The 25,823-nt window shown below is 37.0% G+C and overlaps 2 protein-coding genes across 15 annotated transcripts in view; one reads left to right on the top strand and one right to left on the bottom strand.

The window, feature by feature from the left end:
- Nucleotides 1-25,823, top strand: part of LOC145962357 (ELAV-like protein 3) — a 68,657-nt gene that overhangs the window by 3,982 nt on the left and 38,852 nt on the right. For 2 of the 12 annotated variants that reach the window (XM_083083420.1, XM_083083408.1), the window contains exon 1: nucleotides 24,339-24,994. The exons of 2 other annotated variants lie outside the window; for them this stretch is intronic. The gene's annotated coding sequence lies outside the window, so the exon portion shown is untranslated. Of the gene's footprint in view, nucleotides 1-5,658; nucleotides 5,837-15,897; nucleotides 17,426-18,602; nucleotides 18,735-23,926; nucleotides 24,995-25,823 lie in introns of those variants that run through there. 8 more of the 12 variants (XM_083083419.1, XM_083083417.1, XM_083083413.1 and 5 more) reach the window with 7 other exon arrangements.
- On the bottom strand, nucleotides 254-10,577 carry LOC145962353 (cytosolic carboxypeptidase 6). Of its 3 annotated transcripts, none has more exons than XM_083083395.1 (7): nucleotides 10,506-10,577; nucleotides 6,690-7,054; nucleotides 3,339-3,772; nucleotides 2,786-2,989; nucleotides 2,406-2,629; nucleotides 1,723-1,918; nucleotides 254-1,028 (listed from the first exon to the last, which is right to left on the bottom strand). In XM_083083395.1, the coding sequence occupies exons 1-7, from the start codon at nucleotides 10,519-10,521 to the stop codon at nucleotides 710-712; spliced, it is 1,758 nt and encodes a 585-aa protein (XP_082939521.1). In that variant the 5' UTR covers nucleotides 10,522-10,577; the 3' UTR covers nucleotides 254-709. The 3 variants fall into 3 exon arrangements, with proteins under 3 accessions (XP_082939521.1, XP_082939523.1, XP_082939520.1); XM_083083397.1 differs by lacking the exon at nucleotides 10,506-10,577 and adding an exon at nucleotides 10,041-10,305; XM_083083394.1 differs by lacking the exon at nucleotides 10,506-10,577 and adding an exon at nucleotides 7,320-7,479.

Below are 25,823 nucleotides of genomic sequence, written 5' to 3'. Positions count from 1 at the left end.
TTACACAGCATAACATCAACAATAGTGCTATAAACTGTAATAAATGTAACAGATATAGTGCTAGAAATTGTATGTGTAAACATGTCACAAGACAGATATATGTATATATAATTTCATTGATAAAATCTAACAATTTGAACAATTATTATTTATTAATTTAATAATAATTATTTATTATTAATTTATTAATAATTATTATTTATTATCAAAAAGAAAAAGATAAGAATATATAAATATAAGAGAAAGTTTAGAAAATTTGATTGTTATGTGCATCCGTGAAAGAGAATTATATAGTATATTATGAGAAATACATATACACTACGTTAATGCGTTTATTTAAATTTTGTTAGATTCGAAATTATTTGGTATAAAAGAACGAAAATTATTGATAATAATCATTATGACAATTAAGTAAATAGTTTCCGAAATGTATTTCTCTTCTCGACAAACAGCCTGCTTCTATTTTCGTCGCTAAAAGTAACGTGAATCTCGATGCAATAGTTCATCTCCATTTATACCTATATAAATCAATATATTTATATTTATATATTGTCATTATTAAGATATAAGATGCAAATTTCCTAATCTCACTCCGGTCTCTAGAAAATAAAAGCAGCGTATTCGAATCGCCGGAGGACTTTAAATTCGCAGTTTGCCAGGCCGCGGAGATTTCTTCTTACAAACGACCAAGTCCGAGGCGAGACGATCGTTATCTGCGCGACTTGACGCTTTTGCGTGGAACCGTCGATCTGTTCTTGGTGGCTGCGAGCTCCAAACCACCCCGCGTCAGCTGATTGAAATCGATAATGGTGAGTCGCGGCTCGGCGGCGGGACGCCCCATCAGGGCCTGCACCTTGTCGAGCGGTGCCCCGGGGCTCCGGAACCTGTAGCTCCGGTCCCTGCACCCGCTGCCGACGCCCGTTCCAGTTTCATTCGCGATTCCAGTTCCGGACTGCTGTCCCATCCGCGTACCGCTCATCGATCGGTAACGAGAGCTCGGGAGCGGCTCAGCTTCCTCCCGAAAGTACCTGACGATTCGGTCCTGAGATTAGCCGATTTCTAATGCATCTCGATAAATAATACGCGTCATTCTATCTTAGATTTAAACTGACATTTTTACGTAAGGATTTTTTGCTTCTAGATAACTCAATTTGTCTTGGATCATTCAAATTGTTTGGTTCCCTATTATTTATTTGTATATATTCAAAAGAGAGCCGATTATTGTAATGTTGAAATAAATGTCGTTCTCTCTATCTATTTTCTTAATTTCGTCTTTAATATAAATATAATTTATAATAGAGACGATACTTTTATGCTACAATTAATATGTATGTATACAAGGTGTTTCTTAATAAGCGCGAAAAATTTTAGGAGATTCTTTGTCAAAAATTAAGGAGGGTTTTTCATATAAACATTAAACAGTTCTAATAAAAAATTGAATAGGGGTTGCTAGTTTCATCCCCTTGTAACAATACGGGAGGCTGAAAAAATATTAATAAATAACCTTTTTATTAGTAGAAAATATCCACCTAATTTCATTTCTTTAACTTGTGTTCCAAATTTGAGAAAAAAATAAAAACCTAATTTTTACCCCTATTTTTGGGAATATATGTTTATATGAAAAGCCCCCTTAATTTTCGACAAAGAATCATCTAAAATTTTTCGCATTTATTAAGAAACACCCTGTATATATATGCGTATATGTATGGTTGAAATAATTACTCATAAATGCTGGCGAGATGCAAAGTCGCTGGAGTCCTCACTGTTCTCGGTCTAGGCTCTCTTGGAAATCGATGTCTCTGCCGAGATTGACGCGTTCGCCTATTCGACGGCTGATCGGGAAGCCCTGACGGGATAAGTCCAGTAAGCTTGTAATATTCCAGAAAAACGCGAGCCAAATTGCGACCGAGCCTGTAATCTGTATTCGATTCTGATAGTCAAGGCCTTAAATGTTCCTAATTAATTAAATATCATAATTAGATATCAGCGAATCCGTATTGACGCTAAATTTTGACATAAATCGCGTATAATTACTATTTTCCGTATTTGAATCTCTTAATAAAGTTCAACGAAACGTAAAAATAATTATTTTTAACATTCGCTTGTGCAATTGCTTTCATATTTTATATTTTTATATATAATGATAGGGGCTTTATATGATTATGCATGAAGGATACATGTTCCTAATTAATTAAATATCATAATTAGATATCAGCGAATCCGTATTGACGCTAAATTTTGACATAAATCGCGTATAATTACTATTTTCCGTATTTGAAACTCTTAATAAAGTTCAACGAAACGTAAAAATAATTATTTTTAACATTCGCTTGTGCAATTGCTTTCATATTTTATATTTTTATATATAATGATAGGGGCTTTATATGATTATGCATGAAGGATACATCCTTCTTCTGTGTAGGGCATTATACCGGGTATCCCTTTTTTATTGTAACCGTACATGGAAACCTCTATGCTGTAACAGTTGACGTGCTCCTTCAAGATAGAGCACAAATAACGTCGAGCAGTTCCAGCTTTATTGTGATCTTGATTGTACATGGTGTTGCCTAGTTCGTAGTCCTCAGCGTGTTGAGCTAGTAATTTCGGCAAGACGATATGTCTCTCGTACCTGAGGGGCTGGCAGCCATGAGTCAGATTGGATTACAAGCTCGATTGATTTATTAACTTTCCATATTCTCGTTAGAATAATATAGTTCTGTCACGAATTCGACTTAATGGAATACCTAATATTGCTTGACTCACCGATAAACGAGATTAGAGTTACCTGTAGACATCCTCGTACGTATTTCCATAGACAAAGACACCCGTGGCATTGGTATGCGCGTGCAGATCCAACACGCAATCTAATGGTGTATGCGAATTCTTATCGAGAGACTTCAGCATCGATCTAGTCGCGAGTAGAGTAGGATGAATCCACTCGGAGATGTGATTCCAGGATCGATTCAGATCTAATCCCATCACGGTAGACCTTAATCAAATAATCGAGTGTATTATATATATTATTGTTCTGCGATATAGTCTTCATAAAAAATAAAATATATTTTCCTTAAAAATATATAATATTTTTAACCAAATAAATAATATTTTTATTTAAAAATAAATTTAAATAAAATTATTTATTTGGTTATAAAATATACCAAGCATCAGTTATATAAAATTATTTACATATGTATAAAATTACAATATTATGTACGTTATATAAAATTATATAAAATTATTCGGTTTCTAATTTGACGTTTAATTCATCATTGAATTATTAAAGTACGTTACTAAAAACGAATGAATAAAAATCGATTATTTCTCGAGAATATTTGTACCTGTAATTTCCGAGAAAGACGCCATCGGGATTCAACATCGGCACTATCTTGAATATCACATACTCTCTTAGAATCTGGGCGATGGGATGCGCGCTGACCAAAAAATCCATCAATCCCTGACATACGAAAGAGGACGGCGATTCGCCGGGATGAACTCTGGCGAGAACGACGACCACCTTTCTAGGTCGTTCCGTATCTTCGAAGTCGGAGGTTATAGTCACGAGTTCTACATTCCTCTTTTGGATTGATTCGGCCAACGTTTCTCTCTTTGTATATAACAATCTGCTGCATAAGTTGTCGAGATGCCCCAAATAACGACTGTACGAATACGGGTATGTTAGAGCGAACTGGTAGACGTCATCTTCGCGATCGAACGCGAAAGCGAAGCTTAATACGTAGTGATTCTGATGCTGCGCAGATTTGTAGTAGAATACCTGTAACATGAAGAAATAGATTGGAATAAACTATGAAAAATAATTTATATAAAATCAAATTATATTTGAAATCTCGTTTTGAATGAATTGTCGTAAAATAAATTTAAAAAGTAATGCTTCAATCCTCAATATTACTAGAATAAATATGACAAGAGTAAACATTAATGTAAACTTCTTTCGATTTTAATGTTAAAATTTCCCTCGAAGTATATATTTATTATTTAATATAAAAAAAACGAGTCGAGTATGATGCTAATTTATAAGAATGAAAAAAATTTTTTAGTTCTTTTGATTTTGATATTAAAACTATTCTCTGAATTAATTATTTAAAATACCACTTCTGTGTGAAGTTAATATTCGTAAAGCAAATTATCAATTATTTCTTGAATTTATTTTGCAAGTATTAAATTCAGTATTGATATGTTTCGAGAATAATTAATTCGAAAATTCATTATAACATTAATAAAAATAAAAAAAGCAAAATCGAAGAATTCTGGACTGTCCGATTCACAGATGAGCGATCATCTAAAAATAATTTGTTATTGATTCTTAATTCTTACATTTCAAAATGTAAAGATATTATTTGAAAGATAGAACTGGACAATTAATTTTATAGCTAATAAAATAATAAACAATAAATAAAATTGTTCACCTCATGTTTTCCATTATCGCCTGATCTTTCCTGATCGCCTCTTTTCCTATTTTCTTGTTTGTCTTTGCTACTCCTTCATAATACTCATAACACTCATTTGCAAAAATAACATTAATTACAATTACGCATTCACTAATCATTAGAATACAATGAATGTACGATATTTTACGTAGCATTTCTAACGTTAATCATATACGACGTGCACTTTATTTTATATTGTAATAGAAAAATGTAAAAATCGTAAAGTTGCGATTCGCTTGGCATTGAAAATTCACACAATGTTCTCTACCTACCAATAGATAATATATACACACATTTTTAATAATAATTTTACTATCTTTTATAATAATATAAATAAATAAATATATAAGTTAATAAATATGTCATAATAATAATCGAATTTTATACATATTCGCGATATTCTTTAATATGATTGAAAAATCTGAAAATAATATGACCAATTTTATCCTAAGAGTGCGCGATACTACACGAGTTAAAGCTAGAGATATAATAATCGAAAAAGTTTATCAATCACACAATATAACATCAGATATGATGACCTTTAGTAGTTCGGAAATATATTATTGCGTTTTAGGAGAGATAATACGATCATAATATTTTTCTGCTACAGTCTTATCGTACGGGTGATAAAATTTCCCCCTCTACAAGTATGTAAATAATAGCGGGCTAATACTTGGCGACGTGTAGAACATTGTTGTTTACATATCATAATCTTGCTGTCAGTCAACGGTGACACTCGAAGCAAACTCCGCGAAGCGTTTCGTGTATGTCGTCGTATTATTTCTAGAAATACGATCGCGACAAGTATTAAAAGATGTCAAACGCGAATATTCGCTTCAGTTGTTACAATTAGCGATTATTAATCCGCGCGATTAATTAATTTTCGCGATTATTATGTTTTTACTGGTCATTAACTCGCATGTATCGCGTAATAAAGTTATAAATTCCCGGATTTTTCTATTATTAATAAAATGGTTTTTTTTATCAACAAAATAATTTTTATCAACATAATCGATTCTAAAATCGAGCGACATCATGATACGTTTAATTAATACAGTTTTATTTAACTGCGTATTTTAATTATCATCAATTACGTATCGTAATTTTCAACGCCCAGCGTATCGTATACTATGATTTTCGCATTTTTCTGTCGCGATATAAAATAAAGTATAGATCGTGTGTGATTATAACATTAGGAATGTTATATAAAATAACACAGCATTGTCGATTTTGATGATTAGTGCGCGTGCGATTGTAATTAAGTGTTTTCGCGAGTGAGTGTTGTGCCATGAAAGAGCAGCAAAGAACAAGAAAAGAGGACATCAGGAGGACATCGAGAGAGACTCAAGCATCAGTGGAGCACAAGCAATTTTTGTTAATTATTTGTAAAGGTAATTGCATTTATATTTATCTTCGTAGAATCGCACCTTACATTATATTTTAAAATAGTTATTTAATAATATCTTACATTATATTTTAAAATAGTTAATTTAATTATATTTTACATTATATTTTATAATAGTTGACAAATCATTACTAGTCAATCATTAACTGTGTTTTCAAGACAATCATTTGTATATGAATCGCGCATAGATTAGTAATCGCGCACTTCTCGATTAATCTGACATGAGAAATAGAATTATGTAAGATATAATTAAATGCTAATTTATTGTAAATGATGAGAATTTATTTTTAGATTATGTTATGATGTGAGAATATTATTCACATTATTTTTTTTTTTTTTATACAAGAATTCTTATATAAGAATATCTTGATTAAATTTATAATAGCAATCAATCACGTCAGCGATAGTAATCGTCGATCGATTTATGATACCGATAATTCTAATTTAAAAGACTATTGGTACTTGATGAAGTAATTGGATATTGGAATTCGCTCTGACACAGTTTCTCTAGATTTAAACCGGCAATATTGCCAATAAATTGGAACGTCTATGTCAATCGCGCGATGTAAATTTGCCTCAGAGATGTAGATATGCATCTGCATATTGTATATAATCGCAAATTTAGTATATGATTTGGTACTTGATGAAAAAATTTATTAAAATTGACATTCTTTTAAACTTTTAATTAAGAATTTTTATTTATCGCTGAGACAAATTAAAGTATTATTCTTTGTCGATGCTTGAAAATTTTATAAGTAACACAACGTTCAATTTAAAATTTATAAATCTCTCTCTCTTTCTCATAGAAACAATATATTATTGACTTTTCAAAATTTCACCTGTTCTCGCGGTATCCTTTGCCATTTCGGTTTACTACTGCTCTTCATTAACGGCGTCATTCCTTGCCGAAAGAGATTCGCGCTCTTCGAGATATTCACAATGTTGAAGATCACTCGTTGATCCGCCTTCACATTGTCTACGGTGAAATTGAACCATAGACGTAACTTGGGTCCGCAGGTGTCAGGTCTGATGAAAAGATCGTACTCGAATTCGGAGATCAAGTCCACTCTACCGAGATTACCGGTCTCGAAGGTGGCGTCGAAACAGATGTGTCCCTTCTTAGCTTTTCCGCTATGCTCAGGTGGTCGCATCACCATCTTGTTCACGTTACCTAGACCACCCTCGGCATCGCTATCCTCGCTTTCTACAAGAGCATCGGTCCAGTAAATTAAATGTAATTAAACGAAAAGATAAACCTAAAATATGACGATATATTAGACTTTGCAGTCACGATAATTCCGAGGAAAAATATAGATAATAATGTTGATAATGACGCGTTATCATTTCACGACCGTATCGATTAAACGCACACGTTATCGACTTGCAATTTTTAAAGTATAAATTTTACGAACGGTGAAATATTATCGAAACGCGATTCGTAGAGTGTGTGAACGGCAAAGATATCTAACCCGCGCGCTGATAAAGACTGGTATGCTCCAGAGGGTCTCGTCCTTCGCAAGAGAAGGCCATGACTTCTCAAATGAAACTCGAAACGATACGTTGGTCCGGCACTATTAATGAATGACGTCTCTCAGATTAGAGCAAACATGAAGCAAACGACACTCTGACCTATCGGGCGGAAGATGAAGCACTGACGGCTTCGTGCAAGACGATCAGCTTTACACTATAGTTGGTAGGTGTTACCGCCTACGTGATAAGAGCGGATTCCCCGCGTTTCGCACGCCTTCGTGCAGAATCTCCCGGTTCGCGAGTCTCGCGTGAACGAGCCAACTCAATGCAAGAGAAATGGGAATCGGTTCGCAGGAAACTCGCGTGGCTGCCAAGCGTCAAAGATCTCGTACGTGCGATCTCTCGACAGCTCCCCGTTGCCCTCTTCTTTCGCCCACGATTCGAAGCTTCGATTATAAACCGGGAAAACTCATTTGCGGTCACGAGATCTCTGCGGGAGTTTTAGCATGACTCTCTGATTGATTCGATTATAGATGAACCGAGATTAGAGGAGAGCGTGATTGAGGCTTGGTGAAAATCGCGATAGTTTTATAGAATTGGCAAATAGAATAAAACGGTGTACTCATGTTACCCCGATACCCAAAAGTTGACTAATTGTAGATAAGAGACCATGATATTGCAGAAGTTACTTAAAACTTTTTGTTATTAATGTTACTTACCTAAAAAACTTTATCGAATAAATTTTTTTTTTAATAAAAGTTACATATTCAAATAAGTTTCCTCACCTATATAATTATTTGATAAACGTTTCTTGTCCCTTTAATGAGATATGTTAATAATTATTCAAAAACTAATAATATTAATATCGTTAAATGATAAAATTTTCTTTTTTCGCGATTCAGTTAAATTATTTAAAGATGATACAATTATCCCATGAATATTTTTACAATTCAAGAAAAAAATATTGTCTCATACAGAAACGGAAAGCTTAAAGAAGGAGAGAATGACAAAGAGATTCGGGATATTTCTGTCATTCTGTCGTCTAATATAATATACAAGACAAGTTCCATTGAGAATCGACTTTTTATCGCACTTCTTATCATAGAAATATATAGCCTATTCTATATGGCAATACACAGATCTAAATTCAGATCACTCGATATCTATTTCCATCGCATCTGATAACATAAATGTCGCACTTTGTGACTAAAAGCATTATGTTCCTTTGCCACAAGCGGAAAGGGTATACTAGCTTTACATCAAGATGCTATAGCTAGATCATCAATAATTCAGCGTACGGAAATAAAAGGTTACACATCATATTTTTTCAAGAAACATTGAATACTTTATCAAATAGTAACGTCTCGCAGCATGTAATATTCGAGATAATTACTCGTGTAATGCTTTAAGGAGAGTTTATCTTAATTCATTAATATATATTGTGAATTCCAATAAATACTATTTTTAATAAATTTTTCTAATAAATAAATAATAATAACAATAATAAACTTTCTAATTAATATTTTCTTAATAAATTCAAATAAATATTAATTTTTAAATAGTTCAGTGTTTCGCAGAGTGCTAGAACTTGAAAAATCGATAAGAAAATTTTATTTTAATTGAAGAAATGCATATAAATAGGCTCTTTCATTAAAAATAAACTTATATTTATATTTATATTTATAAAACTCGAAGATAATCTAAGGGAATCTATAAGATTTTCTCTCTATATGTGGAATCTAAATCTCAAAATGACAAGTTTTAATAAATTGGAATTTAAATCTCGAAATGACAAGTTTTAGTAAATTAGATAATAATTATTTATAACTAGTTCAACTGTGATTCTATAAACTTCTCAATATAATTGCATTTAGAAACTATTTGCTCTTACAGTTTCGTAATAAATATGTTCGAGAAATTAAATAATTTAATAAATGAACGCTATTTCATATATCTAAATTGAATATTATTACATTCTTATTACTTATATTACTCTAAATTATTTGCAAGAACTAAACGCTGTAATATTTTCATCAACTATACGCATCTTCCACGTACACGTATTAAAAAGTCGAGTGAGATTTTTTTTTAATTTACCGGGATAAAAGAAGGACTACACTATGTTTCATTGCGATTATATTCAAAATATATCGTAAAATTTTTTAAACGAATAGCGACTAACAATGTTCGAAAAGTTCAAACAATGTTCGAAAAGTTCAAATTAAAGGTTATTCAAGTTTATTCAATTAAATAAAAGTTAAAAATGGAAAATGTAAAATAATATGCGAATAATATTCGACGAATTCGCGTTAAAAATTCGACAATTTCTATTGCATCAAAAAATAACGAGGACCATTTTTCGCGTTCAATTAAATCCATTTTAATTGCTATTTAATTGCTATGTACGGAATCGTCGTGAATTAAAATTCGATAGACGCCTATGATTTTACTCCATAAATAATCGCGGAATTCTCATGGTGCTAGATTATCTTAGCAGTTTCTATGATATGAATCACAGTAATTTTTAATTTGGTGACATAGTAATTTATCTTGCAATAATTAACTCTTAATAAATAATTAATTACAACCGTAATTTCAGATTCAAGGGATAAGGATGAACATCATTTGTTTCAGTATCATTTGTTCATTGCTATTTAAAAAGATCACGAGAGAGAAAATATAACAATATATATAAGAAAAATTAAACTTTATTTACTTACCGGAATATGACTTCAAGATACGATTTCGCGATTCGCAGCATAACTTTCGTACACTTCATCAGCATGTAAAGCGCGTTCGATTAACTGACGAAACTTTCGGCTTTTACTTTTACGTGTGTGTGAAAGAGACGGCTCAAAAATACGTCGATTGTTGATGTTGCTAGAGCCAACCTTGTCCGACCGAGTGATTGACAACCGGTGCTCGCGTACGTGACGTCGCTTTCCCAGACGGAGTTTCGAGCCGACAGTGGTGCGAAATGGGAAATGTCAGGGTGCAATCGGCGAGCGCGTGATAATCCTCGCGTGATCCCTCGAACAGCGGATTCAATCGATTTGACGGATCGCGAGCGAAATTCATCGAGAACGGATACGTCCCGCGTGTCTGCGATAGCGCAATCACAATCCGGGTCTCGCAAGTCGGTTCGAGGACGATCGCGAAGGACACATGATATAATATGTACGTACCGGTTTCTTCGGACATGTCGGCAGGACCTGATCGGTAGGACTTGCTTCAGACTGGACCACCCAGACCACGACTTTACTGGGCGACTGCGTCGCCGAGTCCATTCTGGTTTCCTTGGTTTGTTGAATCGATATGTATACGTCTTGAGCAACGCGATTATCTTGAACCGCAATGTTCCAGATAAGCTGGCAGATGAAATAAACTTGTCTAGACGGGAAAATGAAAATTCAAGCAGGTTTAACTCGCGATCTGATGCATAACGTATATTTTCGTATTTTATTTAATTTATTTTATAAAACAGAAAATTATCTCCATTGTAAATAGCCTGGAAACGCAAACATTTAGAATGCTAGAAGACGGTATTTTCGATTTAGCTTTGTCCTTTAAGCAATAAAAATTAGCACCTGAAATTTATGAAACACTCTCTTTCTTAATGACGCAGATTAATTGGAAATTAATTCCAATATAGACTTTTTAATTTAAAAATATATTAATGAGAAGACTTTTTACTTTTCGCGCGTAATTATCTTTACCAGCGTTCAATTAAAATGTTAATCAGCTCGTTACCTAGAAAATTACAGTTTTACAGCCGTTAAATCAGATGCTAGTTAGCAGCCAGTCACGTCATTTCCGATCCGTAATCTCGTCGCTTCTCCGACCTGTCTGTAATTTCGCAATTTGGCGTGCTTATGTAACGTCTGGATGAGGCGGGCGGAGACGAGATGGGGGGGGGGGGGGTCGATATATAATTTGCGCGCATGAAATTCGATTGTTACAAAAATACGCCGAGAGAGGACAAGATTACACATAAATATACATGTAAACTACCTTTGTGCGGCACTCGTGTAACACGCAGCCTCGCTCTAGAGTCCACGCAATGTTTCACATCCGTTAAATGCGCGTGCATCACCCGTGCCGTAAGGTGCAACCATCCATCCTATCCCAGGGCAAGCTCTACTCCAGGAGAGGGATGATCCGGGCAGCGAAGCGACGGAAAAGGGTGGACGGGGAGCGTGGGGGGCGAAGGGTAACGATTCTCTTCGAGCGCTCCGGGGTGACATTTCCGCGAATAATTTCGCAAACGAGATGTCGACGTCGCTTATTCACTTCTCCGTTTGCTGCGCGACAAATTTGCGCTTGATAAATGAATTAAGACGCACAGGACATTCTCCTTTTGCAGGGAATTACGCGGAAATTTGGTAAAATAAAAGAATAATATGATAAAGAGAATAACTATGATTTTTGTTACTGATGTCAAAATTCGAGAATAGCATGTCGAATTATAAATAGAACATAGAAACTATTATTAATAATAAATTCGTATAATAAAGAGATAAGATAATACATTATATCATGTATTTAGCGTATCATAAAACAATTTACAATTACACAACTTTGAATTAATGATTACGGAGGAAGAAAGAAACTTACAATTATTATAAAAAACATAAAAGAAATAATTTGCAACAAAATTAAGGGTACAAAAATTTATTTAAACAATACAAAAACTGATATTTGTACAATAAAGCTTTTGAAAAATTCCAAAAACGTCGGCTGATCTATATTTTTCTACTTCGTTTTCGTTTCCTCTGCGAATTTAGATAGCCGCGAAGGAGGCTACGATGTAACGAATTTCCAAAGATAGAATGCAAATTAGATAGCATGGAGAGGCGAAGGGTGGGGAGGCGAGAGGGGTAATTCCCGCTGCAAGATCCGATAAACCAATTTCCCGAGGACATTTTTCTGGATGTCGGTTAGTGGTGGTAGTAGTAGTGGTAATAGTTGGTGGCGGCGTATTCCCTGGTGAATGCCCTCCTCCTCCGGGCTTTGGCTGGGACCGCCGGGCGAAGCTCCCCTCGGCGCTCCCTCCCTTCCGCCTGTTTCGCATCCCCTTCCACTCTCCGGGAGAGTGCTGGGTGCGCGCGAACCGGGTGGTGAGAGGGATATGGCGCTGCACGGAAGAGAGAGTGAATGACTGGGAGAACGCGCGGGGAGATCGATATTCGAAAGACCCCCTCCGAATTCCCCCTTCCCCCCACCCTCCGAACCCCGGCCGGCGGCCCCGTCTGACGCTGGCACCCCTCGGTCTACCCTCCCAGTGGCGTAGGAAGGGGACGCGTTCGGGGTGGAATGGGCGCGTCGGTTTCCCTAGGACATTCGGAAGCACAAAGAGGACAAGCGCGCCCGTAAATTATCTGCCACGTCGTCCTCTCGCGGAATTTATGCGACCTCCTCTGGAAGGTGTCTAGACTCCTTTGACGATTAAGACCCGCGGGGTGGGTGCGACCGTCAATCGATTGCCGGCGATCGACGAGTTTTATGAGCGAATATACTGGATATCTGTCACGGACAATTGTAATGTATAACGATATCTCTTGACAAATTATTTCCTGAAATTATAATTGTCGCAAAATATGTTGAGAGGGATTGAGACGAGAATAAATGGTTTCTTCGCTATCACGATCGTCTCGTTATATGTTTTCAGTTGATAATTATGCCGAGATTTTCAGCATCGTTCTCTTAATATATGCATAAATATGTAAATTTGAAAAATGAATAATTAGTTATTTAATGTAATAGCGTACACGAAAGAGCAGTTGCGTTAAATATTAAATTCACCGCCAGATTTTTTGCATAATTTTAAAACGCGTGCATAAAATATTATATAATAATAGATCATTATTATAATAATATAAATTAACAGCACGTAATCCTTTGAAATGTACATAATATATATAGTTTATTATTATAATAATATAAATTCATAAAATCTTTTGAAAAATGTATTATAATCCCTTTTAAATATATCTTTCTCTTTTATTATAAAATTAAAGTTCTCATTAGCATCTAATTATAAGAGATTGAATATTACTTATTTTATAAGTGAAGTTTTATGTTTAGTGTTTATTATGTCTCTATATTTTTTATTGTATCATAAGACAGAGCTGAGACTTTACAAAAATTGTCCATTTCAAATACATTGATAACTAGTATTCAGTTTCCTACGCCATTGGGACGCACTTCGACTGACCCTTATATGCATACGTGCTATTTACCATTAGATTACACCCCTTGTCTCCCTTGTCCCTTTTTGCCTCTCCCCTGTGACTCTCTTTCTTTCTCCCTTTCTCTTTGTTCCGCCGTGGCGATTTCTTTGCTCCACGCATCGTTTCGTTTATCTCTCGTATTTCGTAATATCAAAATGTACATGCAATGTGACGCAGACGAAACCAATTAGTACATATCGCGCCTGATATTTATCGATTCTCTCGCCTCTATCCATGACATGACTCATTAAAAAATCGTTTGTCACACTGTTCGTATAAACGAACGTCATGCGTAATAGAACAGAGACAAATAAGCCCACACACCTAAGAAAATCGATCGGTAGGCCTTATATATTAGCACTATTATTCACGGTTGCTGATCGCAGATGAGATTGCTGTCACGAGATAAGCACGTTCGCTCTTCGCATGTGTTTTTTTTTATTTCTATATATTATGCTGAATTCAAACTACTTGATATTAACTCGATAATGCATAAAGTTTTAACATAAAAATAGAATGGCAAGGCCTTTGCCTCTATAAGTTTATCATAATCTGTTTATGCAATTTTATAAAGTGATACTATTCACTTATGATTGAATTGTCTTTTTTTTTGTGATTGATTCATTCAGACATATTTGACATAATATTAAAACCTAACTTAATATTAATTTCATAGTTAATGATATAAAAATAGAAGAGATTCGATTTTTTTCGAAATATTTCACTCAAAATTTATTTTTTATGAACGAATCGAGAGCTTTGCGTAAAATCACCATGAATGAAAAGGCTTTGAGAAGTGCAGTTTTATTTGATCAAACAGAATATGGGATTCACATCGCATGATGAAATTTGGCATTCGCGTTACCGAAAAGCCATTTGCCAAGGAAATGAGCGAGCTTTTTCACCCCCTGGCTGGCGCTTGCGCTATCCAGTCCTTTATCAATCCTCCCCCTTTCTCTCTCTCTCTCTCTCTGCTTTTCTCTCTGTCTCTCGCTATCAACCCCTCCATTTCATGAACCCCATGGCGCGTGCGTATTTCCGCCGACTACTATTCTCACCCCTGTCCGTCTCCCTGTATCTTTCCCCTTTCTCTTTTGGCCCCTCCATAATCGAGACGATGTACAGTTGTTCAAAAGTTCATGTGCACTCGCGATATTAATCATAGCAACTTCCCGCGAAGATCAGACATCGTAATGCACCTCGATCGATCGGGATTGGTCTGTGTGATGGATGATGCAGCTGATAGAAATTACATTGTGTTTTAAAAGTTCATTTATTTGAAAATAAAATAAATGAAATTTTTGCGTTCTTCTAGTTCACTCCCATGTATCTCTCCCCCTTTTATCCCCTTTTTAATCTTCTATCGTCGATGACAGCTTGAAAGTTGATAGCTATTGTCTTAGAAATCTTTTTTCCCCTTCTTTCTCCCCTTCCTTCTCTCTCTCTTTCTTTTTTTAAGAAATAAAAAAAGAGAAAGATTAGCTTTCCTCTCTCTTTTTTATCTCTTTTATAATTTGTTGTTTCTTAATTAAAACTGTATAATGTTGTTGTTTAACTTAAAACTGTACTATCTTCGAAAATTAAGATTTGTATAAATTTTATCACTCGATCACATTTTATCTTTCAATTTTGTTTTAATTTTCTTATATTTTTGTTATCTCTTTTCAACCTTTTTTTATCCTTGCACGAACATGTTTGAGACTTGTAAAATATCAAATCCATCTAAATAATTAACGAAATTATACATTGGCCCATATTTTCTTGTAATTATCGATCGATCCATAAATAAATGCGACTCTGTTGTATTTGGAGAGAGATTATTTACATTTCTAAATTATTCATACATTTCTCCGATAGTATATCCTTCTATTTCTTTCTCTTTCTTCTATTTAGTATATGACTCATATAAAGTATTAATTCTCGCAGAGCTCAGTTTAGAGTTAACCGCATTGCGCTTGAGAATCTAAATTAAGATTCTTAATTCTGGAAAATATTACTAGGTACATCGACCCATAACGATGCCAAATTAAAGTTTTGGAGAGACGTCAAAATGAACCGATCGATGGAACAGTTATCCTTCCTCGTATAACTACACTTATTCGTGCAATGACCGACGCGGAGGGGAGTTGTTTCCCGTAATTCCCGGGCCGATCATTTTAATCAATAATCTTCTCTTTCTCGATTCGTCAATTATCACCGTGATGTCGCGCGCGCATAATGACTGCAAAAATCTCTCTGTAGCTGCACCGCGATGTTTGGAAATATGTGCATCGAAATACGACGCACACATAATCAACCAAGCAACCCCCGACGATCGGTATTTGGAGGGTGCAGGCCGCCTATTACGTCTGCGCGAATTTCCACCCTTTTGCCGTCATCACCGATTCCTCCGCGTCCCCTCACACTTCTTCGCATCCATCCCGTTCTCTCCTCTTCTTCCTAACTGATCGCATCTCTCCCGGTTTCTCCTTCACCTTTGACTAACGACAACAACAGCGTCTGCGTACATCGCCGCCAATCTCCCTCGATCGAGCTTTTTCGCGATTTTTTTCGCCCTGAGTCTATCCCCTCTTTCTTTCCGCTCCCTCCGACGATCCGAGACGGTGGGGACGATGGCGGGTGTCCAGAGGGTGCAACCGTCGACATCGGAGGCCGGCCTCGTCAGTTTAGTTACCGCACCACATAAAGGCATTGCGTTGTAGACACCGTTATACCCGCAACATTCTTACTATTTGCTTGCATATCTCCTAATTTTTCTGACCCTTCAATTCGGCATAAAAAAAAAAGAAAAAAAAACATTCGGTTCGGTATATCGTTCGTCGTCGTAATCAAAAGCACAGTCATCACCGTTGCAGTCATCGTCGCCGTCGCCATCGTCGTCGGAGTCGTCGCCGTCGTCGTCGTCGTCGTTATTGTTGTTCTCGAAAAATTCAGTTATTTCCTACCGCTTCGTCCCGTTCACGTGTCTCGATCGAACGACATCATTGTTCGTTATCACCGGTTGACGACGTCCGAAAAATCGCGAAAAAAGAACAAAACACAGGGAAAAATCTCGTGAACGTCGTGCGGGAAGATAAGTTTACCGGACGAAATCGGCTTATCGAAGATAAAGCAGAGGAGTGACTTCCGTGTTCTTCCAATCTTCTAATTTCATTCGATCCTCAACCTTGTATTCTCCGTTATTTCGTATTCCCGACTCGTCCTGCCGCAAGGAGCACTTTCTTAGTGTCCCAATCGTTTATCCATCTCGATCGACGATCCCTCTGATCGACGCGTCGCGATATCTCGAAGACGATTCGATCGTGAACAGAGAATGGGAGTTGATTGCGTTAGGGAGAGAGCGGTATCGTGAGCAACAAGATCGTCAGCTGAAGATTCTTTAATCGGCAGAGGAGACATCGGCAAAGAGAGAAAAGAGAAAGAGGGACAAAAGGGAGAACGTTTCGCTGGTCGGGGTGGGAGTGAAAGAGAGACACTAGGTGTGTTTGTCGCGCGCGAGATTTGTTTATTTTCTGTCGCGAGTTATATGTCAAGTGCTCGCAATTATATCCGATTTATGGATTCGCGCGTTTTCGCGATATTCAATGTCGGAGCTCTCGCTTGACGATCAGAAACTGGCTTCCAGATCGATCGTCGCGATCGTCGCCTCGAGTCTCGCGTCGTAATAGAAAAATTTGTTGACAAAATAAGAGAAAATTGTACAAAGATATAACGAAAAACACGCACACGCGTTTAAAATCGTGATCGAGATAAATATCGAGAGAGGGACACGCATAAATAGGGACAAAATAAAAGTAATTAAATAAAACCCACCGTCGTTCCGTTCTGCGCCCAGATATCGGCATCCTCCAACCACTGATTTTCATCGTTAACCGGTATGTTCATTTGTTTCTTTACTTTCTTTGTTTCTGTAATTTTTCACAAATCTTTATCTCATTATTGTTATTATTATCTTATTATATTATTGTTGTTATTATTGCCATTATAATTATTGACTATTCATCAGCGGATCTGTGCACGTCTATCGTACACTGATCGGCTGTCGATCTTTATGTATACGTTCGTCCTCTGTACTGGAAATCCTCATGCGAGAAAACTTCCGGTACTACTTAGGTTAATCTTTCCTAAAATTTCCTGTGGTGCTCCCGTCATCTTCGCAATTTTTATCGACTATATATTTAATTTTCCAATTTTCCAATTTTTTTATAAATATCATATATATGTAACACAAATATAAATAAAAGATACTTAAATTCGTGAGGAATTTATGATATTATAATTACAGATTGAATTAAAATGGAGATTGTACTTGTTAAAACTAGCGAAAGAAATGCATTCTATAACAAAAATATCGCGATTAAGACCAAGATATTATATATATTGCCATTAAGATTAGAATTTTCTTTCATAATTAATCACAATTAAATAATTTGAAAATAAATTGGTCTCATAGCGATATTACGAAATTATAGAGTAAATTATAACAGAAATTTATAGAAAATTTTAATTGATTAAAATAAAAAATTTTTTTAAAGATTTTATTATTTTATTAAAACTACAATTCTTTGCGCTGATCAAGAATTATTACAAGTGCTTAAAGGATGATTCTCGTACACGCGATATTTTATTATTATGTGTACCTTGCCATGTTGAAAACAATTGCGTGATTTCACGCAAGGAGCAAGTTTGGACATAAAAACTGATTAGACGCCGGGGCTCATTAACCGGGCAAAGTTGTTGCATTTAACGTCGATCAACCGCCAGAACTATCGCGAAACCACCGCGTCCAGCAGCTGACGCTTACCACGACGCAATATTGTGTGTGCACCAGATCGTTCTCTCTTCCTCTGGGCGTGGCACCAGAAAGCGACTGTCGCGGGAGCACCACGTCGCAATACACACACGCGCAAGCACACGCAACCCCAATACGCATAAACACATACGCGTACAACTTCCTGCTTCTCTCTTCCTCGATCCAACCCCTTATCGATCCCGCAACGTACCCCGACCGAAAAACAACAAATTGAAATAGCTCAGTAACGAGGACGTCGAGCTTTCGCGATGCATGATGAAGCGTCAAGCAGATCCGGGATGGAGCAGGGACCGGCACTGCGGGTCCTTGTCGAGGACAAGCAGGATGTCTCGAGAGGGACACTTCCGTCCGCGACGGCCTCGATTACAATGGTGCGTGAGCCAAAGAGGGGGAGAATTAGACGATAAAGCCGGTGAAGATCAATTTGATATCGCTTCCTTTTTTTTTTTTTACCAAGCTATTAGGTAACTGAATACGAATTTTAGATTCCATTTCGATTTTTTAGGAGAATGAATGAAATTTGTTCATGCAAAATTTGAGTTTCAAATCTTATACATGTATTAATCAAATCTTATACATGTATTAATACATAAACAAGATATTTAATAAGTGTATTTTTAAATATAATTTATACTTTGAGCTAAGGTTGTGCGAAGATTAATAAGAATGAAAAGTAGGAGAAATGTTACGATTGACTATTAATCGGCTTTGTTTTTCGACGCGGAATTTTCGAGTCAACGCCGAAATGTCAAAGATTGGCCGCGATTTTGCAAAAGAAGGCTAGAGAAAGAAGGCTAAAGAAGATGGTAATGAGAATCACGAAAGACGGAGAAAGAGACGGAAATAGAAACAGTGAGCAGGGGAAAGAGAGAGAAAGAATGAGAAAGAGAGAGAGAGAGAGGGAGAGGAAGAGAGAGAGAGAGACTAGGTCTGGTTGGGGAACCTCGTATTGATCGTTCCTGGGTCCATGTGATGCGCCTGCGTTTTACTACGGGGTAAAATCGTAGCGAGGGTAAACGAGAGACGAGTATGAGAGAGTGAGAGAAAGAGAAAGAGAGAGAGAGAGAGAGAGAGTGAGAATGAAAGAAGGAAAGGGGACGAGAAGGGGAATGGCAGAGAGAGAAGAGTATACATACACACACACACACACGTATACATATATATATATATATATATATATATATATATATATATATATATATATATATATTAGGGTTCATATACCCCCAGGATAGCTGCAATGTTCCACCATGCCATCGACCAATCAATGAAGCTTCTCCGCGGCTCTCTCTATCTCTCTTCGATGCTTCCCACACATTGTATGTACAATATTGCCTTGTAGAAACGCGTATATACATCATGTACGTATTCGTGATGTATACGCGCATATATGTGTGTATGTATGTATATATTTGATACGACATAACATGTCGCGGGTGTACAACGACCACGTAATCGTGTGTTGCTTGAAACAGAAAATATATAATGAATTTACGCAATCGCTCGTAAAACTTGTTTGCTTTGCGATGAATTTACATGGTTATTGAAAAATTAATTTATCACGTCTGATACTGAATCGATCAAACGCTGCATTTAATTACGTTCCGTGAATTTTGAATTACGGACAAATAAGCAGAGAGAAAGGAGTAATTTAATCTTTTCGTTAATTTGTTAATTTTTATGCAGATCTCTCTCTCTCGCTCTCTCTCTGTTGCAGGATATAATATATCAAATTTAAATTTAATCGAAATTAAACTTAAATATTAATAACTATTATATTAAACCGATTGTAAATGTCAAACCGTGTATCGTGACTAATCATGAAAAGTTACTTGTGAATACATTGAATATTTTTAATTAAAACATACACTTTATGCTTTACCGGCGATTTTTTTCGCGCAAAAACATAAGCGAGAAATTAACCAGATGTGTATCTAGGCGTTGCACGATGTTGCACTAATTAATAAACCTTTTCTGAGAAAATAAAACAAAGAAATTCTTCAAATATTTCAGCGCAAAGTTTTTTAGTTTTAAAGTCAGAAATATTTTAAATATTTAAATTTAAATATATCGCAAATGTGTACACAAGAAAAAAGCACATTTTTATTTTGAAAATATATTTAGTTTTAACATGGAAATCTTAAAATGAGATTATATTGCGTTAATTAAAGAAAAATATAATTGCTTGAATAACTGCTTACTTGAATGAAGCCATTTTATATAGTTTAATCAAGAAAAATATATTCTTATCATTTAAAATTTAATTTTCTTAAATGGAAAAGAAACAATGTTAGATAGAAAATAACATTTTTAAATCAAAGATTCTAATTTTCTTAAAATAGAATTAAATAATTATATATTCTTGAGATGACAATTATAATGATTAAAATAAGACTATAATATTGTTAAAATTTATAAATTGTTGCCTATATACGAAACAATGAACGCGTTAGTTTAAGTATATAAGTTTTGATTTGACACTTATTTTTTTTCTGTGTATGTATGGAAGAAATTTTATTCTCATTTTTTATTAAAATAATTACAATTGATAAATAATTAAGAATGCATTACATTATGCAGGATTTGAATAATGAAGTAAAATGATGCAGAAAGTCAAAGTTAAAACTATTTGTTTTCTTGACAGACTATTACAAAACTTGTACGGTCTCTAAATACTTTCGCTAATCCATAATCACCGATGTTAAAACTTTCTCGCTAGTTGCTATCTATAGATGTTGTTACGCGCGTTAAGTTAAAAGAAAAATTCTAATCTAAACGCAAGAATACAGTGTGTAATTATTTTTTTTCTGCAAACGCAGCAGGCTACTCTTACTATGTATTTATATTTTTAATTTTTCGATCGATATTCAACGCGACTAAAATATCTTCATCGATCCATAATGTTTATCCTATGGTTTTCTTCGTGAAACTCGATGCTTGTAAATATTAAAACAAGTTACACAAAATATTTTTTATGCCCCAAATATCAATTACACACAAATATTTATACAAATATTTCTCGGGAATGTAATTACATTTATACAGAAATAGCAGCTAAATCCTGTTATTAAATCAATAATCATCTTGCGTGATACTATATTCACGCACCCAGTGTATTCTCGGTACACTTTTAAATAACTTTGTTCTACCGATGTAAGGCCAAATCGATTTCGAGTCGGAGGTATCGACGGAATCTCGTTAAAGGTTCGATGACCTCGGAAAAAGTTGCCGGACGGAATTATTGTTCCCGAGGTATAACCCCGTATAGAATTATACTCGTGCCCGCCGTGCCAGATCGATGATGCCGAGGGTCTACCCCCGAAAACGTAGCTTCGACAGCTGGATTGTGACTAAACTAAAGAGGGTGAGGTCTGCGTTTGTCGACAGGAATGATTCACGGGGTCCGCCACGTGACCGGCGTATTTTTCGCATTTTTTAATATCCCATTGAATAATCCCAGTACTTGTCTCGTACAAATTTAATACTTGCTTAACTATTTCATCATTTACAAACTGCAGCGCGAGTTCCTGCATCAAAAAAGCAGATGAATTCAAACGAGTATCATATGATTAAAACTTTCGCGTTAATTTTGAAAATGCAAAGTATTGTCAATCATATAAAAAATATATAAGTTTCAAATATTTGTTTAATAATTATTGATAGTTGGGATGAAAGATTAGATGTTTTTTAAGTCAGTTGCCCGATTGAATAGTTTAAAAAGAGACGAGCTTTTGATATCGAGGTAAATTTGCATGCGCATGCAACAATACACGCGTAGCGTACACATATATACACATACATTGCTTCTTTTCTGCATATGTCTGGCATCTGTTGGTAACCGTGCCCTAGTCTAAACTTTATCCCCTTTTGTTCTCCACCTTGACCAAACGTTATAGATTCTCCGGTGACGACGCGTAGCATTAAGTATGGTCATGGGCGCGACTCGAGAAATCGCCTTCCTATTTTTTCTGCGATCGCGCAAAAGCATCCAAAATCTGAAGGAATAAATCTGAAGGGATTTTAGTCCACAATGTGAATCTTTGCGAATTGAAAAAATTAAAATTAAAGACGCGAATGGATGAAAGATGAACGGCGAGTAAAGTGCTTTCATCCGTTCATAATCTCTCATTTTCCAACTCTTTTGCGTATTTAGCGTAAAGTTATTCTATTTACGCGATCGATCCCTCAATGTCGTGACACTCTCTCGTCAAAATATATATTCCGATGCTCGTATGAATAAATTTCCGAAAGCATTAGCGCACTGGCACATCGTTTATTGGCATGGCCGCCAAGTCTTACTCGGTACGTTTCGTCAGAGCCGTGTAATTTCGGGCTTCTATCATTTGGAGACGGACCGGCTCGATCTTTGAACTAAGGTCAGGGATGCAGCTACTTTGATTCGTTTCCCGCGATTATACGCTTCGTACGCGGACGAGACGAATGGCACTTTCGCAAAACACGGAGTGTCGATCAAATTTTATTTTTATCCGTATATACAACATCGTAAAATTCGCAATGATGTAGTTATAATCAGTGGATCCTTATACAATATTTGTAAATAAAAAAAAAATTGGATTATTTCCATCAAACGTTATCTCGCCTTTTTTAATTATTCTTTCAAAGAAATTTATATATAAAAATTATTAATGTTAAATTAATAATTGTTAATAATTTGTATATAAAAATTGTTAAATTAATGACAAATTATTAATGTAAATTTGCGGTTAAAACGATATTATCAATTAAGAGAATTTTTTTCTTGCTATACATATTTTCTGATATATATCTACAATGATTTGTTTCTGATATAACGCGATGCAAAGATTATGCGGTGTGTTTTTTGCAAATTTATGATCAAATACGGACGGTGTAAAAAACGAGAGGGAGACCCTTATCTCGATGCGATACCGTAGTACGTCAGGGGTCAAAAACCCTGAAGGGCCGGTAAGGTAAGGGGAAATGTAGTTGAGGTTTGAAGTGCACACCTTTTTCTTTCGTGCAGAACTAGGTTGATGAAACTGGATCGGAAAGATTTGCAATTAAACGTAAACTTTGCACGTTAAAGAAGTTTTCAGTTTCCGTTTGCATATATGTGATGTGTGCTCGGATATTTTCAGCTTCGTTCATACGTATATATGTTTCATCTTTCTAGCGAAAATTTTAGTATGACTCTTACGACGTCTATATGATATATGCAATAATAAAAATTTTTTTTCTTTTCGCAGTATTTATTATTAAATTTGTATCAACGTGATTCGATCGATCCGTCAAAATCTCGTGAAATAATTCAAACAAATGAGATATGACTCTCACGACGTCTATATGATATATGCAATAATAAAAACTTTTTCTTTCTTTTCGCATTATTTATTATTAAATTTGTATCAACGTGATTCGATCGATCCGTCAAAATTTCATGAAATAATTCAAACAAATGAGATATGACTCTCACGACGTCTATATGATATATGCAATAATAAAAATTTTTTCTTTCTTTTCGCATTATTTATTATTAAATTTGTATCAACGTGATTCGATCGTCAAAATCTCATGAAATAATTCAAACAAATGAGATACGACTCTCACGAATTTATACTTGCATAAATATACTCCTGGACAAAATTAAAACATAATTTTTTTTCACTTTTTCTTTAAAAATTTTCGTTAAAATTTAAATATCAGCTTTTAGGAGTCGCGAGTATTTCTCGCGTAATCAACTTAAAAAAGGGAGGATTCAAAAATACATTTCGGGCATTTGCGTATCTCGAAGTCTAAAGCACGCTTCGACGAGCAACCCCGTCTCGTGCGCGGTTTCGCGCGTGCCAGGGGGGGCGAATCACGGGCGAGGAAGGGTTCGCGATACGCTCTCGCGACGCGCGGCGTCGCGTCTGCGAGCGCCGTCGACGCGCGGCCGAGCGCGGCCGGGAATGGCCGATGACGGCCGATGACGGCCGAGCGATCGCGAGCGGCGGCCGAAGCCGCCTCGGTCAGGCGGCGAGCGAGGCGTCCAGTCTCTACGCAGCCTCCGCCCGTGTCGCGTCGTTCTTTCCGTTTCCTTAGTCTAGTGTTTCGAACTTTAATTTTTTTTTTCTCGGCCATCTTCGCGCAACCCTTCCGTCCCCCTTCCGTTAAACGCGCGCGTCGCACGCAAATATCGTACATTGGCACGCTCCGGGCACGCTCCGATCCGAATTCGCGTCGTACTCTCCTCCCTCACCCCTCCCCCCCCTCTCTCTCCATCCTCCCCGACACCCCCATTTTCTCGTCGCGTCAGGCCTCTACGCCGAAAGCAGCTACCGTCGTCGTCGATGTCGATACGCGACCGTCGCCCGTCACGAAGTGCACCGAGGACGGTCGGACGGTGTGCATAAATGCCGGTTTACGAGGGCTCGCGCCGTACTTTTCTTTCATTGATTTCCCCTTCGGTTCCGGGCGGTGGTGCGAGAGCAGTAGCGTGATAACAGTGCACATTGGCGGTGGTGAGAACGATAAAACAAGGAGAGGAGCCGGAGGCTCGCGCAAGGGCCGACCGCTCGTACGGTGCTCGGTTTCGTGTGCGACAAGGAGAGGAGAAACCAGTGACAGGCACGCCAGAGAGAGAGAGAGAGAGAGAGAATAGGAGACCCTACAGGTACCGAGAAGGAAAAATATGATACGTGAAAAGTCGGCGCTTGGCGAGTAAAAGATCGGCGCGAGAGTGCGTCTGAACGACCCCCGGGGAATGCATCGATTATTGCGGAGCGAGAGAGAGAGAGAGAGAGAGAGAGAGAGTGAGTGAGTCGATTCGCCGAACGGGGCAGGAAGGATACACTTGTCGCCTCTGTCGTCGCTCGCATTCTCGAGATCGGCGTCTCGAGAGCACGTGTCATTGTCGCATTTTCTTCTCGACCCCTCATTTGTATTCGTGTGCGTGCGTGCGTGCGTGCGTTCGCACATCGTTCTTTCCGCGCTGATGTACCCCTCTCGCTCCCCCTCGCCGCAACTCGGAAACTCGCCGTCTGCGCTTACACGCGCGCTCTTGCGTACTTGCGTATACGAGCCGCTTTTTCGCGCGCGGAAAGGGGCGTACGCGCGGGAGGGGTCACCCTCAGAAACGCGCAGGGGCGACGGCAGGAAGGGGTTCTCGTGGAGCGACGAGAGAGAACGAGAGAGAGAGAGAGAGAGGGAGAGAGAAAGAGAGAAAGCGCGAAGCTCAGGGACCGAGGAGCCGCGCTCGTATTGATCGGCCCCGGCCACGCGATTTTCACGATCCGTCGCCATGGCCACCTGGCCACCGGCCGAAGATCGTATCTCGCGACGTACGTGCTAATCGAACTTTAACCCGCGAGGTCGCCCGTCGACCAGGCTTAAGCGCAATGCCCGTCCTTGTCGGGCCGCTTAACGATGACATTCTCGGCCTCGGTAAAGAACTTTTTCTTTTCCCTCTTCGAAGAAGCCTCGCGCGAAGGGCACACTTTCCC

Source organism: Camponotus vicinus, unplaced genomic scaffold (genome assembly GCF_025532165.1).
Source record: "Camponotus vicinus isolate PSW18456_S1 unplaced genomic scaffold, iyCamVici1.0 SCAF_11, whole genome shotgun sequence".
Lineage (NCBI taxonomy): Eukaryota > Metazoa > Arthropoda > Insecta > Hymenoptera > Formicidae > Camponotus > Camponotus vicinus.
This window is presented reverse-complemented; position numbering and strand designations above follow the sequence as displayed.

What these genes read in the sequence shown, in the direction of transcription:
- LOC145962353 (XM_083083394.1), bottom strand. Translation starts at nt 7,380, where the DNA reads ATGGCCTTCTCTTGCGAAGGACGAGACCCTCTGGAGCATACCAGTCTT. An exon ending in AAAGGATACCGCGAGAACAG is followed by an intron (nt 3,773 to 6,689) that starts GTGAAATTTTGA and finishes TTCATGTTACAG; the next exon opens with GTATTCTACTACAAATCTGC. An exon ending in GTCTTTCTCGGAAATTACAG is followed by an intron (nt 2,990 to 3,338) that starts GTACAAATATTC and finishes TATTTGATTAAG; the next exon opens with GTCTACCGTGATGGGATTAG.